Source organism: Ailuropoda melanoleuca, chromosome 7 (genome assembly GCF_002007445.2).
Source record: "Ailuropoda melanoleuca isolate Jingjing chromosome 7, ASM200744v2, whole genome shotgun sequence".
Classification (NCBI taxonomy): Eukaryota; Metazoa; Chordata; class Mammalia; order Carnivora; family Ursidae; genus Ailuropoda; species Ailuropoda melanoleuca.
Genome location: NC_048224.1, coordinates 128,626,620 through 128,641,796, shown reverse-complemented (window position 1 = coordinate 128,641,796; position 15,177 = coordinate 128,626,620). Strand labels below are relative to the sequence as shown.

Below are 15,177 nucleotides of genomic sequence, written 5' to 3'. Positions count from 1 at the left end.
CGTTTTGAGCAAAGCCTTAAAGTTCTTTCACTTTCTTGTTTCTCTTTTGTTCTTTGAGTTGGCTGACACAGTTACCTGGGTCTCAGGCAGACAGCATAGTGATTTGACAGGTCTGGGTGTCGTGCTGTGTTTCCCGCAGGTGGACCGCCACCTATCGCCGATACCACTGACCGTATTCTCTGTGTGGGGCTTTTAGCCTTGCGACGTACTCACTCCCTAACTGCAGACCTGTGCCTCCCACTCCCCTTCACCCGCTTTGCCCAGGACGTCCCTCCGCCGGCCATCACCAGTGTGTTCTCTGTGTTTGCAGGTCTCATTCTGTCAAGCTCCTCTGTCCTCGAGAAAGTTACTCAGGGAGGGCCCCCGGGTGGTGCAGTCTTGGGAGGGTCCTACTCCTGGTTTCGGTTCAGGTCGTGATCTCAGGGTCGTGGGATGGAGCCCCGCGTCTGGCTCCGTGCGGAGTCCGCTTCCGATTCTCTCTCCCTCTGCCCCTCCCTCTCGTGCTTGCGCTCTCTCTCTCTCTCTCTCAAATAAGTAAATCTTTAAAAAAATGTTACTTGGAATGTCATAGGGTTGTGGCTTCCTTTGACAGAAGTGTGAGAATTTGGGTGATGATGGCATTCACTATGAGATCTAAAAACATAACACTGAGGATTATCGTATCGATGAAAAATTAATGTAAATTATGAGAATTCTGCCCCTCTCTCTGCTGGCTCCATTATTATTAGTCCTTTAGGGAGTGTTAGGTGGTTTTGCTGATTTGTGTAATTATTAGTTGTGGTTGAATTCCCTGCCCTGCAGTGATGGTGGACTATTAACTGGTCCTAGCGGAGCTCTAGAACCTTATTTTTCCCTTTTAAAGGGGGGATATATGCACTTGATATTTCTTCCTTATATCTTTATGCAGTTATGATTAATTCTTTTGAGTTTCTCACAATAAAGGTTTTCAGAGGCTATTCTGTCTTATTTAGGTTAATATAATGACTAATATTTTCCTCATGTCACAAAAAATATCCACCATCACGAGGGATTGAGCCCCTGTCAGCTCTCTTCCCCCAGGCCTTAAAAATTTGGATTTGAAAAGTCCTGGGGCAAGGGTGACTCAGAAGGCAGCGGGCCCCCGGGTCTGACTTTCTGACCCCGGGTGTGGTGGTGACTGTGATACGTGTGCCCTCCTGGCAAGTCCCACGAGCTCTCCGGCTCTGGTGACTGGTCTGAAATCCCTCCCCGCTCAGCTCGTAGGCACAGCAGGCTGCCCACGGACCTTCTCACCGGCCCTGCTTTGATCCTTAGCCCACTTTGCTCTATTCGGCAAAGTCTTTTTCTCTGCTGCTTTCTTTACTTTTTTTTTGGGAGGGGGTCTTTTCAATTTGTTTTAATTGTTTAGGCAAAATGCCTCTTTTGGAATAAAGTTTTTAGATTTTAATTTTGTCCATGTAACATGTGCCGCTGTTCTGTTGTCTCTGACTAATCTAAGATGATCATTTAAGGGGCACCCGAGTGGCTCAGTCAGTTAAGCGTCTGCCTTCGGCTCAGGTCGTGATCTCAGTGTCCTGGAATTGGGTCCGGCATCAGGCTCCCTGCTCAGCGGAGAGCCTGCTTCTCCCTCTCCATCTTCCTCTCCCCCTGCTCATGCTCTCTCTCTCTCAAATAAATAAATAAATAATAAAAAAAATAAATAAAATCTTTAAAAAACATAAGATGATCATTTTAAGTAACTTTAATCTTTTTTTTTTTTTTTAAATCAGTTAGAACCTGGCCCTTTAGATGAAACTCAGATTGCTACCATATTAAGAGAAATACTGAAAGGACTTGATTATTTGCATTCAGAGAAGAAAATTCATAGAGATATTAAAGGTAAGAAGACCTCTTGCTTGTATTCCTTTGAAGTCCTACGGCGGGGGGAGCGTGCTGTCGAGTTAGACTTGTACTTCTCTCCTCAAGGGGAGGTTAATGCTGCATTGTTTGGAGAGTGCCTTTGACATGCCTGGGCTGGGGGTGGCTTTGAGGGGGGTCTCACCGGAAGCCTGCCTTTGGTGCCTGCTCTTGTTGAGCACGTGATCTCCCTGGCGAGAGAATGCACGTGTTCCTAAAGTGATCATGGAGCAGCGCAGCAGAAAACGTCAGGAGGCATCTCGGGTTTTATTTCGTAGCTGCCAACGTTCTGCTCTCTGAACACGGAGAGGTGAAGCTGGCCGATTTCGGGGTGGCGGGCCAGCTGACAGATACCCAGATAAAAAGGAATACCTTCGTGGGCACCCCTTTCTGGATGGCGCCTGAGGTCATTAAACAGTCTGCCTATGACTCAAAGGTAAGGCCCGGCTCTTCACGTTCACTGGCTCTAGCGACTTGCCCTCTTTTGCTTCAACCTTACAGCTGTTCCAGGTGGAGTGAAGCAAGTTCCTACGTAAAGGTAGTTCTCTCAGACATTGGTTTCATCTTTCTCCTGTGTCATTCAATGTCCTTTATCCAGCCCACAGTTCCTGAGATTTTTAGCTTACACACTGTGCTTGATGGCGGTGGGCAGCACTGAGAAGGAGCACGTTGGAAGGTGGGTGTGGAGGGACCAAGGACCAAGGTGGCCCGAACGGGCTCGGGCCTGCTGAGACGTCCAGGTGGAGGCACGTGGGCATGTGGGTCCGCAGAGAGGGGTGGGAGGTTGTCTCTGTAGAGGTGGTGCTCGAAGCCTGAGTGGCATGGATGAGGGAGGGGGGCTCTGGGCAGACCTCTGAACAATATTTCAGGGACAGGCTGAGAAGGAGGGTCCCACAAAAGAAATGGAGAGGCCACAAAAATATAAGACTGGAATCTGGAAAGAATATGCTTTCAGTGATTGCTACAGATTCTTCCTCTCATTATTTTTAATTCTCAGGATTGTTATTCCCAGAGGCTCCTTCCCAACATAAGGAAAACCATAATTCCTCTTTTCTGTGTTTTTAACCTGTCATACATTGTACTCTCCCAATTTTTCCTGGGTTCTGTTTAACCTGGTGCCTTCATCCATTTTTCTTTTTTTTTAAAGATTTATTTATATAAAGAAAGAGAGTATGTGTGAGCAGGAGGGTGGGGAGAGGGAGAGAGAATCTCAAGCAGACTCCCTGCTGAGTGTGGGCCCCCGACGCAGGGGTCCATCTAACAACCCTGAGATCATGACCTGAGCCAAAACCAAGAGTCCCACGCTCCATCAAGTGAGCACCCAGGCGCCCCCTTCAGCTTCTTCAATTTCTTAGTATAGACTAAAAAACCTAGGGACCCTGCCCAGGAATCTCTAACTCCCTCTCCCCCCAGGCTGTTCATTCTTGCATTGTACACAGAATAATCTTCATTCTTCTGAGCCAACAGTTTCTAGGCAAACAAATATTTAACTCACATACATTTACAGGCCAGGCATTGTTTCCTCTTTTTAAACGGGCATCTTCTCAGTATGCAGTAGACTTCTCCCCTTGTTGAACGCGGCACAACGAGCATAGAGTGACCTTTCCTCCAGCCCTCAGGGCGCCATTGTGAGCTGTCAGCTGTCCCAAGAGCCATTGTGGTACCTGGTGCTGGCATGGAGGGGACGGAGCTGGCTCTCTCACTTTTGAGTTGTAGTGGTGGCTGTGACACCGTAGTCCTCCCGAGGGCCTTGGTGGCTGTGGCCCAAAGGTGACTGTTGGGTTTTCAGCCCCAGTGTGAGAGCTGTGTCGTCTTCATTGTGCTTGTTGCTCGTTAGCTTTCTGCCGTGTGTGAGGAACACCCCACGGGTAATCTCTGCAGCCACTTCTGCTGTTGGGACTTCACAGGAACTTCTGTATTTAGTCCTTTCCCTTTATTTTAGGTGGAGGCCCATTTATCAAAGTTTGTAGATCTAGATTTTGGTAGGGACTAGAATCCAGATTTCTGAGCTCTTCTGATTACACTGCACTGATTACTCTTCTCTTCCTAGTAAATGAGCTGCTCAGCCACGGTCTTGTGAATCTGGATTCACATCTTCTATTTTCAGGATTAAACACCCATCACGGCTCACTTGACAGCTCACTTGACCTTCCCCTTCCTGTCTGTTTTCCTCCTTCGGGGCCACTCTGGACATTTGCCCAAGATGTGGCCTCTAGCAGTAGAGATTTTCCTGCATCGTAACGCTTGGCCACCTTTTTTCCCCTGGAGATCTTGTCAAGATCAGAACGCTCGGATCCTAGCAGCAGGTGTTGCAGTGTTCTTCCTTGGTAGATGGAAAGGTGCTGTCTTCAGCTCATGGGGCGCACTCAGTCGGGGAGCTTGAAAAGTTATGCCACTCTTCTCACTAACCTTTAACTGTAACTCTTACTCTGGCCCATGTCAGAGCTAAATCTTTCATTTGCCTGGGTCATACCCAACACCTCTTAACTGGAAATCATGTGCAAAAATTATGTTGATGTGAAGTTTGCTTCCCAGATTTGTTGACCCAGGAGGTGTGGAAAGTGCAGATAAGGCTGATGTCTATGTCCCAGTCTGGGGCCTTGGGGATAATGTGACATTAGTTCCCTCCCATTAGGTGTGGCTCTGGGCTAGCCGCTTTTGCCACCATCAGTGCCTGACAAAGGGACTTTTTCTGCGTTTGCTTTGTGGATATCCTAGTGACTGCTTCCCTGTCCAGAGGCTTGCCTGGCAGGGCCATGGAGGCTCTTGGAGGGGCATTATGGTAACTGTGGCCTTCTGTTACACAGACGTATTTGGCTTCTTTCCAGTTTCCCTTTCCATTCTTTTCTTTAGGTGTCCATCCAGGCATTTCCCCCGTTAGTCTTTGCATTCCATTAAGGAGCTTACAGCCCCAGGATGGCAGGATTCTGTTACCATGGTTAGGACCCCTTGCTCCTGTCATACTCATTTTTGGTACACTCACTGATTTTCAAAGGAAGGTCGGGTTGGGATAAGGCTAGAGTGCACCTGCCTCACCAGCGTCTTCATCGTACTGAACCCAAGGGCATGTAAGCCTTAGTTTTATGTGTGTCTAGAATCTTGTTTAACATAATGACCTCTTGAAGTGCGGTATCTTTGACCCCTTGTCATTTGTGCAGACTCCTTAGGTGTCCTGAATGTGTTTGCACGTGTAGAGCATCTTGTGTGGGTCTTGATTCTTAGTCTAAATACAGCATTGCTAGATCATGGTTGGCCATATGTCTTAAGAGCCTTCATTAATGCTATTATTTGTAAGGTGAAGGACGACAGTTGGTTTATTTTAAGAGGTCTTGAGACTTTGAAAATGGTGCCAAGGGAGATAACTGCTCTCCCACAAAGAAGCGTTTGCTTTCCTCGCCTGAGCAGGGTCTTGAATGTTAGTCTCCCCGCCCCCCCCCCACCAACTTTCTTTGTAAGGTTATTATAATGATGTGTTAGCAAATGGATTAGACTTGCATAAAAACGTTGTTCCAGTTCGATGTCTCCTTCTCTGTATTCCTTCATTTGGTTATTGCTGTAGTTGTGCCCGGTGCTAAATAATTTACATCTGCAGTGAATGACTGCAGTACTGGGTGGCTCGACCAGGGAGCGGGGAGCGCAGGGGTGCTGAGTGCGGAATGCCCGAGCGAGCTGGGCAAGGCTTCACAGACCTAGGGCTTTGTGGCCCCTCAGAGATGAGGGAGGGACGCATGTTCAGACCCAAGCCTGGTGTGGGAATGGAGTGACATTTGCATTTGGATTGTAGCTTGTGGTGAAGAACGGAGGAGATGAGGCCAGAGAAATCGACTTGCCTGTTAACTGAAATACCCTGTGGACACTGAGAAGCCCAGTGTCAGTATTCTCTTGTAAATAACTTTTCCCTTTTTTGGTCATAAAAGCAGTACATACTCTTTAATCTGGAAAATGCTGGAAAAGAGATAAAAAAAGAAAAACATCTGTAGACCTAGCACTGCAGCACAGGCTAATTTGGTGTCCAGTCATCTCTGAGATAACCGCTTGCAGTCTAACCATGGTTGAAAAATGGAAATAGGTTATATGTTGATGGAAAAAAAATAAGATTGTTAAAGATAAGTGAAGACCGGCAGTATTAGCTGGCCAGTTTTTGGAATCTGCGTGGTTAGCCTGTCCATGGTGGCCTGTGACTGGCCTCCCTGTCCCCTGGACTGAGTTCACTGCCCCCCCCCNNCCCCCCCCCGCCCCCCCCCCCCGTCCCTGCACAGGATCAGGAATTACCCACGGACCCCACTGTGAGTGATGAGCCCTGGAGGTGGGGGCAGGATGTGAGTGGGGAAAAGCATGCAGCTGGGAGATTAGCGGTAGGCTCTGTTTAGCACACAGTGATGACTGGGACTCTTCTGATCAAACGTGTATTGCTGTTTAGTGTTGAAATGGTTGTTACACCTCTGTGTGCTGCATGTAAATGTGTTCTTCAGTACTGCCTTTAATTAAGTCAATAGTTCCTATCAAATCCATTTTGAGCTATGTTTTGACTAGTTATACTTATTTGGGAGTCTTGTTTCTTTTTCTTTTTTTAAAGAAAAGAATTTCTTTTATTAACCATCTATAACCCATCCAGGTCACTGCAACTTAACATAGATCCCTACCCTTTCCCAGCTGTTTAGTAAGTAAGAGCAGTGGATGAAACCCATACGCTAGTTCAGAAAACTTCATATCACCATTGGTTCAGAACATTTGATTCACCAAGCTTAGATTATTTAAAAAGAAGGATCAGAAGTTAAATATCACAAATGAGATTTTTTTATTTGTCACCATTACATGTCTGAGTTTTAAGCAGATCTTGGATTGGTGGCTCCTATCCACTGGCTTGTTCAACTTGTGCACTGGTCTCACCCCAGTAGCTTTTCCAGAACTACTGTCTTCACCACAAAGCGCCATGAGCTTTCCTAATTCAAAGTGGGGCTGTGTCAGCATTTTTACTTTTCTAACAAAGACATCACAGAGTGGATAAATGGACTGACAAGCCTTTTCTGTGTCTTTTTTGATGCTGTCTGGAATCAAAGTATTGACCACTTCTTTCAAGTCATTTATCTGCACGTCTTGGGCCATGATTTCTATCATCATTTTCCGAATTTAGCAGACCTGTTGATGATGAGCATAAGAGGTCTTCCGAATCTGATAGTTGCATTTTTTAGTAAAACCAACACAAAATAGACAAGGCGAATAACCATCAGTAGTCTTGACATCGACATGAACTTAGTTCGTAGTCTGCCGTGTTTTGACCTTGGAGCACGTTTTGTCATGGGTAAGATCCATGCCATGGAAATTACGCAGTTTTTTGTCCTGAATGTCTTCAGTAATTAGCTTGAATTTTCTAAATGGACCTTCATCATTCTGCACATCAGCAAGGCTCACTTCAAAAACACACAACCCTTGGGGGAATCGGATGTGAGTTTGATTCCTTGAGTTCTCATGACTGTGTTTTTCCAGTATTTCTTATGTTGAACGTAGCTGGTGCTTTCACATGGTACCGATCTTTCTTAGGAAATGGATCGACCACTTTCTTGGCTCCCTTTTTGCCACCTTTCTAAGGTGCTGGTTCTTCCCAACCGCCAGGTGCTGTTCAAGGAGCCAGAAGGTGGGATTCTTGGGTTTTTTCCCCTCCTCTTTCTCTTGATTATAGAATGGTTCCTTTTAGAATATTTTCTGCACCTGAGTTTTTTTTATACCACTTCCATTGTGTTGTGTGCAGATTTGTAGCCAGCTTACTTTTACTTAATTAACAGGCTTATTGCAAGGCTCTAGAATGTTGTCTATTAGTAGCAACCCCACCCCCACTGAGAAGAGTCCCTGGTGGACAGTACCAGAGAGCTCTGGATTGTTGTCATCTAGGAGCATGCTACTAGAACTGTCCGTGAAGGAAAAAAAGTCTGTTCACAGATGTGTATCTGCAGTTTAGAGCACCCGCCCTTTTAACTTTTGACTTGGGCTTGTGTTGAAAACCACTGTTTGTTTTCTCTTAATACCTAATTTCATGGTTTTCCCAGATGGCAGTAAAACAGGTCTCTTCTTATACCTCAATTTTAATTGCTTTGGAAAATAGCTGCCCTTCTGCCACATAACTTTTATTTTAAAACCTAGACACACGTTCTCATCTGATGCCATATTTCCTAAAGACGGTAATAGACCAACTCCGTTATATTTATGATTCTCTACCAATGTCATTGTTGACTCTGTGGTATTTCAGTAAATGTATTAGTGCAACTTAATCATTCTTCTAAGGTTTAACGGAAGTAATGCTGAGATGGAGTATTTTTGGCAGCATTCGCCATTTTCTAAATCTAAAATTACTTATTTAGGATGGATTCCTTGAAGTGGAATTTGTTGGTTTTAACAAGCTTGGATGTTTTTATGGCTTTTGATATATAATGCCACGTTGTGTCTATCGAGTTTTCCACATTAGTCGGCAGGATGTGAGGTGTCTAGAGAGGGAGTCTCCAGGCAGGAAGACACTTAGGAGCTCCCCAGGGAAGCCCCAGGGAGAGAGGATAGCTCTGAACTCAGCCATGAGCAGGAGGGACAGGGGACGATAAGGTGCCGAGTGAGGAATTCACGAGCTGGTGTGACACACAGGGTTCTGGCTTGGATGCCTTGCAGGATGGCCCGTGTTTTGCCATGGCAAGGCCGTAGTGGCCGAGCCTCCCGGGGGAAGCAGGAGGGCGATGCCTGTGCCTCTCCTCTGAACACCATGGCCATGGCTTGTGGGTGGGCCTGGGAAGGCTGCTTTCTCCGTCGGCTGTGGGCGCATACTGGCATGCGGAAGCAGGTGCCGGGTCCTTCAAATCTGGGGACTGTCTGCTTCTTGTCCAGCCTGGAGCCTGGTCTGCAGCCCTTGGTTGGACATCTGGTGAGAGGCTCCCAGCAAAGACCATTGTTGACCTGGCTTTCTAATTATGGAGTTCTTAAGTGGTTGGGGGATGCTTGGGGGTCGAGAGGTTGTCCGTCAGGGGTCTGTGGGACTAAGGCCCTATTGGTGCCAAGCAGCAGGCTTTGCAAAGAGCAGCAGTTTTCGGGAAGTCCAGGAAGGCTGGAGCAGGCAGCTAGAAGGGAGGGGAACCTGTTGTGTAAAGAGCCATGGACACGCGAGGTCTGCACGTTCCTCTGTTCTTGTGTCCTGCCCTCCCTGTACCCTTTCACCTGCTCACACCCTCCTGCTGCTGCCGGTCCAGATGCTCGCCTGCTGAGCGTCCCACCTTCCTCCTCCTGGGGGCAGGGACTCTGGGATCAGTCGTGTTTTTACTGACTTTCAAAGTAATACACGTGTAAGCTAACGCAGGGTCCCAGCTGCCAAGGGAAGGAAAATAGTAATAGGACTCCTGATGCTGGTTCTTCTAGTCTGATCCCTTTCGTGCAAACAATTTAGAGCAAGGCTTGTTGATAGACCCGTTTTCACTGAGAACAGAAGAAACAGAGCGTGTGGTAGGCACTGACCCCATGGGCTGCTGGGCAGGGAGACAGCCAGCGTCTCTCGACTCACTAGGGTTGTGAAAACACAGCAGGTTTTGAAGGTCGGAAATGTCTGGGTCCCGCTGTGACCTAAGCAGTGTGTCAGCCTTTCCATTTCTTTGCCGTAGAGTGAGCGTGAGGGATCGAGTAGGTTCTGACTTTCGACAGGTTTCCCCTGCACGGTGACCAGAGCAAAAAAGTTGTGCAGGGTGGCTTCGTGTGGATCCTGATATCAATAAACTGACCATGACAATACTTTTTTGAAGAGTTGAGAAAATTTAACTATTACAACATATTAAGTTATTTCTGATTTTAGGTCTTGATAGGTGGTTCAGAATCCTTACTGAGAAGCTGAGGCAGTCACGGGAGAATGTCACAATGTCTTTGACTTTTAAATACACTGTGGCAAGGAATAGACAAAGCCCATATGGCAAATTGTTAACAATCATTAACATCATGTTAATTCTATTAATAATCTCCTCTATTAATATTCGGTTAATATTCTCCACTTCTGTGTGTGTGTGAACATTTCCGTAAGAAACCCACTTTAAGTTCTGGGCACTCTGGGGTACCTTGCTCTACCCTGCATCTGTGACAGATGAGGGAACTAGGCCCACAGGTTAAGGTGTTTTGTTTTGTTTTGTTTTTTAAGATTTTATTTATTTATTTTAGAGCGCGCACGTGAGGGAGCGTGGGTCGGGGAGGCGCGGGGGGGGGAGGGAGAGGGGGAGAGAGACTGTCAAGCAGACTCCATGCCATGCCTGACACGGGGCTCGATCTCATGACCCCGAGATGACGACCTGAGCTGAAACCAAGAGCTGGACCCCTGACTGAGCCACCCAGGCACCCCGGTGAGGTATTTTGTCTAGTGTCGTAAGACTGTGGTTGTAGAACTGGCGTTTAAACCCAAGTCTCTGAGACCAGTGTGCCTGCACTCGGCCTCACAGCTGTGCTTGTTGTAAGCTGGCTCGATGGGGTGAGTCAAAACACCCCTCTGTTCCAGACTTACCCTCTCTGCTTGCTGCTAGTGAACGGTCCCATCACTCCCGGGGTTTAAATTAATGGGGAGTGCCTCGTACTCCCAGCAGCAAGTGGAAAGACGAGTAATCGTAAAAGCCGGCTTCAGTGCAGAGCTAGGAGATGTTCTGTATATTAAATTTTCTCCTGTGTGTTGCCTATTTTGAAATTACATCAAAGCCCCTTTTTTTTTGTTTGTTTTCACTTAAAAATAATTCTCTTTTTCAAAATGTTAGAAGTATGTTGAAATGTATTTCTTTTTTCTAGGAAGTATGTGTATTTGAATGTATTCCTTCTTGGTATCTCTAAAAACGCTTTGTTGTTGCAGGCAGACATCTGGTCCTTGGGCATAACAGCCATCGAGCTCGCAAAAGGGGAGCCCCCTCATTCCGAGCTGCATCCCATGAAGGTTTTATTCCTCATTCCAAAGAACAACCCCCCCACGCTGGAAGGAAACTACAGCAAACCCCTCAAGGAGTTTGTTGAAGCCTGTTTGAATAAGGAGCCAAGCTTTGTGAGTTTCTCGAGCTCGGTGTGGGCGTCTATTTCTGTGCGGCCGGACTTGGTCTAGATGCGTCTTACCTCAGTTTCTTTCATCATTCTTGCCATAGTCACCATTGTCTTCATGATCTCAGTTTGTGTTTTGTTTTGTTTTTTCTTAAATGGATATGATCCATTCGAGTGGCAATTTTTTTTTTTCTCCCAAGATTTTATTTATTTGGGACAGAGAGAGCTTGTGTGCAAGTGGGGACGGGGGGGTGGCGGGGGGTGCAAAGGAAGAGGGAGAAACAGATTCCCCACCGAGTGGGGAGCCTGACTTGGGGCTCCATCTCAGGACCCCAAGATCGTGACTTGAGTCAAAGGCAGACGCTTAACCAACTGAGCCACCCAGGTGCCCCGCAAATGTTTTTATTGTGTATCTTTTAAGAAACAGAAATCTACTTATTTTCTGTCAGATTTCCTACCATCTCATACCTCATTGAGCTTGAAGACTGTTCTCCTTAATGTTTTATGTGGAATCGTAAATTTTTAATATATAGTGAAAGGTCAGGCTATTTTTAGCCGTTTATAGTAATGGCAAAGTTTGGCCAGAAAAATAATGGCTAAATGTGTCTTTAAAGTAGATGTTTTCAATTTCTTCTTGGCCTGTGTTAGGAAAGAAAAGACAAATAAAAAAATATAAATGAACCACCCACCTTGCCCTCCTACCCCTTTGTTTTTACTCTTTTTTTGTGTATAATCGACTCTGGCAGAGCCATGTGGCAGGAGCCCTATATAGCTGTAGCCGAATTTTCTCTCTGAATCAGGACACATCTTTGAAAGTTATGTGTATTTTGGTGTTACGTAGAGCACCATATGTCCCTGGTTTGTTCCTGAATCTTCTAGCAGCGTTGGGTGAAGGCCAAGCTGAATCCCCTTCTTAATGAACTCTTATCTAAAGATGGGCAACTAATTTTACAAGAACACCGTGGTTTTCGAATACAATGCTAGTTTTGGTGAAGTTTTGGTAAAGGAATGAAGTGGGGGATGCAGCGTTTTCTATGAACCTCCAGGGAACGTAGGCTGAGCTCACCGGCTCCGCGCTTTATTAATGCGTCAGGCGTCTGGCAGTGCGGGCTGTCGTCCTGTCTGTCCACGACGCTCTGAGCTTTCTGTTACGATGTGAGTTCCTACCCACGTGTACACATCTTTCCGTTAAAAACCGATTTCTCGTATCCGCGTACTTGCCCAGTGCGCACATCTGCACCCCTACCTTGACCCCAAACACACTGAGGAAAAGGGGGAGAGGCTGAGGATTTGAGCGCTTCTGAGACGCCTGGAGTTGAGTGAGGGAGTGAGACCTCACCCGAGGTGACCCAGGTTTTCTGTAAGCTTGAATTTGAGAAACACGGCTGGCTCCCGTGAACACAGCTTAAGCAGGTGGGAACGTAGTCTCACGGGTGGTGTTTGCGTGTTCCTGCTGTCTGCTCTCTTGTGGGCTACGCTCGGTCTCCCTGGGAAGCATGCTCCCTGTAATTGGGTTTGCCATCCTCAAGGGGAAAGCAGTTGCCAACTTCAGAGTGTGATGTGTGCTGTGGCCACACGGAGCCCAGGACGTAGGTGAGGCCCTCACCCCAATCCCAGGGAAGAGACAGACCAGGGAAGCCAGCATTTCTAAATTGGGGAAGCTGAGGAGGGAAGAGCACTCAGGTACCCACCCAGCATCAAAGAAAGGGGTATTTCTGAGTGGCTGTCTAGTTTCCTCTAGATGTATCCGAGTTAACATCTTACTATTTTTAGGGGGTGGAGCCAAACATTAATATAGAAAGTTAACAAGGTGACACAGAACACATGTTTTCTCTCTGGCCAGCGTTTGTAATAAAACGTTTTATAAAAACCAGGAGGTATATTCTAGCTGTCTTCAGTGATCTCTGAAATTCTCTGACACGTTTTCTGCGTCAATGCGTCTTTCTAGGGAAAGGTTTTTTGCTTTTGTTGGGTGGTTACCTGTAGCATGTTAGGGACTGAATTAGATACTAAATGCCACGTCCACACTGTACGTGTGGATTTCCACCCATGGGTGCTGGATGACTACTCTTTGACTCCTGGTTTTTGTTAGGGAAATTAGACCTTGAAGCAGAACTCAGTCTTTACTTGTGAGCGTGGATGTCACTTTTTGAGGCTGAAGTCTGTCCTTTGGGGTGGAATCAGGTAGAACTCGGGGAACTTCATCTCCTGCTTTCTGTGTTGTTTGGCGGTTTGTTTTCCAGAGACCCACCGCTAAGGAGTTACTGAAGCACAAGTTTATAATGCGCAATGCGAAGAAGACGTCCTACTTGACCGAGCTCATCGACAGGTACAAGAGATGGAAGGCCGAGCAGAGCCACGAGGACTCCGGCTCCGAGGACTCAGACACGTAAGTCCACTCCGCCTGGGCGTGCAGGGTTTGTTCGCTCTTAATTTGGGGTGGGGTTTTTTGTTGTTATTTGTGGATTTCTTTGTTAATTTGTTTTTAGATAATCCAGGTTGGTGGTGATTCTTGTGTCAGTATGGTACAATTTGGGGGCCTCTTTAGCCCCTTTTTGTTGCTAGTGGAGTCTCCAGGAAAAATTTGTGTGATGGAACCGTGTGTAAAGAACCAGACCTGGTCTCCTTTTCCTTTTCTTTTTCCTGCTCTTAAAATATTGGTCAGATGTAACTGCTTTAAATGTATTTTTTTTTAAGCTACAAATGTATGTTTCGTGATTCTGTGTTGTGCTGTGGTCGATGCTCGGGTTGTCAAAGCTCCATGCCAGAAGTTACTTGCTAAAAACTGGTATCAAGTTAAGCATCTTGGAATTCCGTTAGCTAAAGAGATGAATGAGGGCTTGGAGCTTTGGTGTTTGGGGTGCAGGAAGCTGGGCCACCTTCTCTGACGTGAAGAGAGGGGCCGTTAAGGTGGTGTCACGAATAGAAATGTTCTGATCTGTAGCACCCCTTCTGTTCCCCCTCACGCCTCGGCAAGAAGTCCGAGTCGACCAGCAGCCCAGGTCCACACGCCAGGCCAGTTGAATCAAAATTTGTGGGGGGTGAGACCCAAGTGTTTCAGGGTCCCCAGGAGCCACGAGTGAGAACCACTGGCCCTGGAAATTGTGAGATCATGACATGGAGAGATGGGGTTGGCAGCAGTGGGGACGAAAAGATGAACAGGCCATCTGGAGAAGCAGCCAGGCAGGGCAGGGAGGAGGCGGGGGCACAAGAAACTGGGTTTGGGGTGGCGCGTGTTGGAATTGCTGACAAGACATCCAAGACGACGCGTCTAGTGTCGAATGGCATCGAGCTTGGCCTGAGGCGAGGCGTGTGGGCAGCCGGGAGAGATTTCCAGTCATCATGCTAAATGGTCACTGGAGCCATGAGAATGAACGGTGTCACCCAGAGCATATCTGAAGAGTGTGAAGGGCCGAACGCTGGGAAATGCCAGCAGAGAGGACAGACCTGTGGACGACCCACGTCAGGGGCGATCTGGTGCAGACTCTGGAAGGGAGGGGTAACGAGCAGGAACATTGAGGCTCAGGGCTCAGGCAGGTGAAGGACTGAGCGGGAACGCCCTTGTGCAGTGGCGTGCAGGGGATCGGCGGCCTTGGTCACAACAGTTGCAGGGACAGGGTGGGTTTTGGGGTGAGGAGAAGGTAAGAAATGGAGGCAGTGAGTGTCGCCGACATATCCAAGAAACGAGACTGGGGGATGGGGGCTGTTGTGTTGTGGGAGCAGAGGGATGCAGGTGGGAGTGTTGATGGGAAGGAGCCTGGGGGAGGGAAGCTGACGTCAGAGGGGTGTCCGCGGAGCGGCGGATTGTCCTGCCGCAGAGGTGCCTCTCTGCGATCGAGGAGGCAGGCTGGAGGCTGTGGATGCGGCTGGCACCGTGGGACATGAGGGAGCCTCATTGCGATGGTCCCTGGTCCCGAGAGGGACTGGAGGGGGTGATGGGCGGGGCTGCGGAGTGTGCGGGGCTCCTCGGGCACGGGGCTGCGCTCCCGCTCACGGAGTCTGCCGGATTTCTCTCCGAAGGGAAACAGACACGGACAGCCAGGCCTCTGGAGGCAGCGACTCTGGGGACTGGATCTTCACGATCCGAGAGAAAGATCCAAAGAGTCTTGAGAACGGAGCTCTTCAGCCTTCGGACTTAGAAAGAAATAAGGTAATGTTGGCTCGTACCATGGCGATGGACGCCTGTTGGCTGGCAGCGACTGTCCCGATGTGGGGCCCCCTCATGGCAGCCTGGTGGGGGATTTCTCTGTCCATCACAGATAAGAGATGGGTCGT

At 47.7% G+C, this 15,177-nt stretch overlaps 1 protein-coding gene and 1 pseudogene across 4 annotated transcripts in view; one reads left to right on the top strand and one right to left on the bottom strand.

The window, feature by feature from the left end:
- The window catches only part of STK24 (serine/threonine kinase 24), a 104,695-nt gene that overhangs the window by 80,929 nt on the left and 8,589 nt on the right, over positions 1–15,177 (top strand). For 3 of the 4 annotated variants that reach the window (XM_034665398.1, XM_034665395.1, XM_034665397.1), the window contains exons 4-8: positions 1,749–1,857; positions 2,154–2,311; positions 10,724–10,909; positions 13,146–13,291; positions 14,923–15,052. In XM_034665398.1, the coding sequence (XP_034521289.1) occupies positions 1,749–1,857; positions 2,154–2,311; positions 10,724–10,909; positions 13,146–13,291; positions 14,923–15,052 (729 nt within the window). The remainder of the gene's footprint in view (positions 1–1,748; positions 1,858–2,153; positions 2,312–10,723; positions 10,910–13,145; positions 13,292–14,922; positions 15,053–15,177) is intronic. The other variant, XM_034665399.1, reaches the window with a different exon arrangement.
- Positions 6,674–7,770, bottom strand: LOC109488946 (annotated as a pseudogene).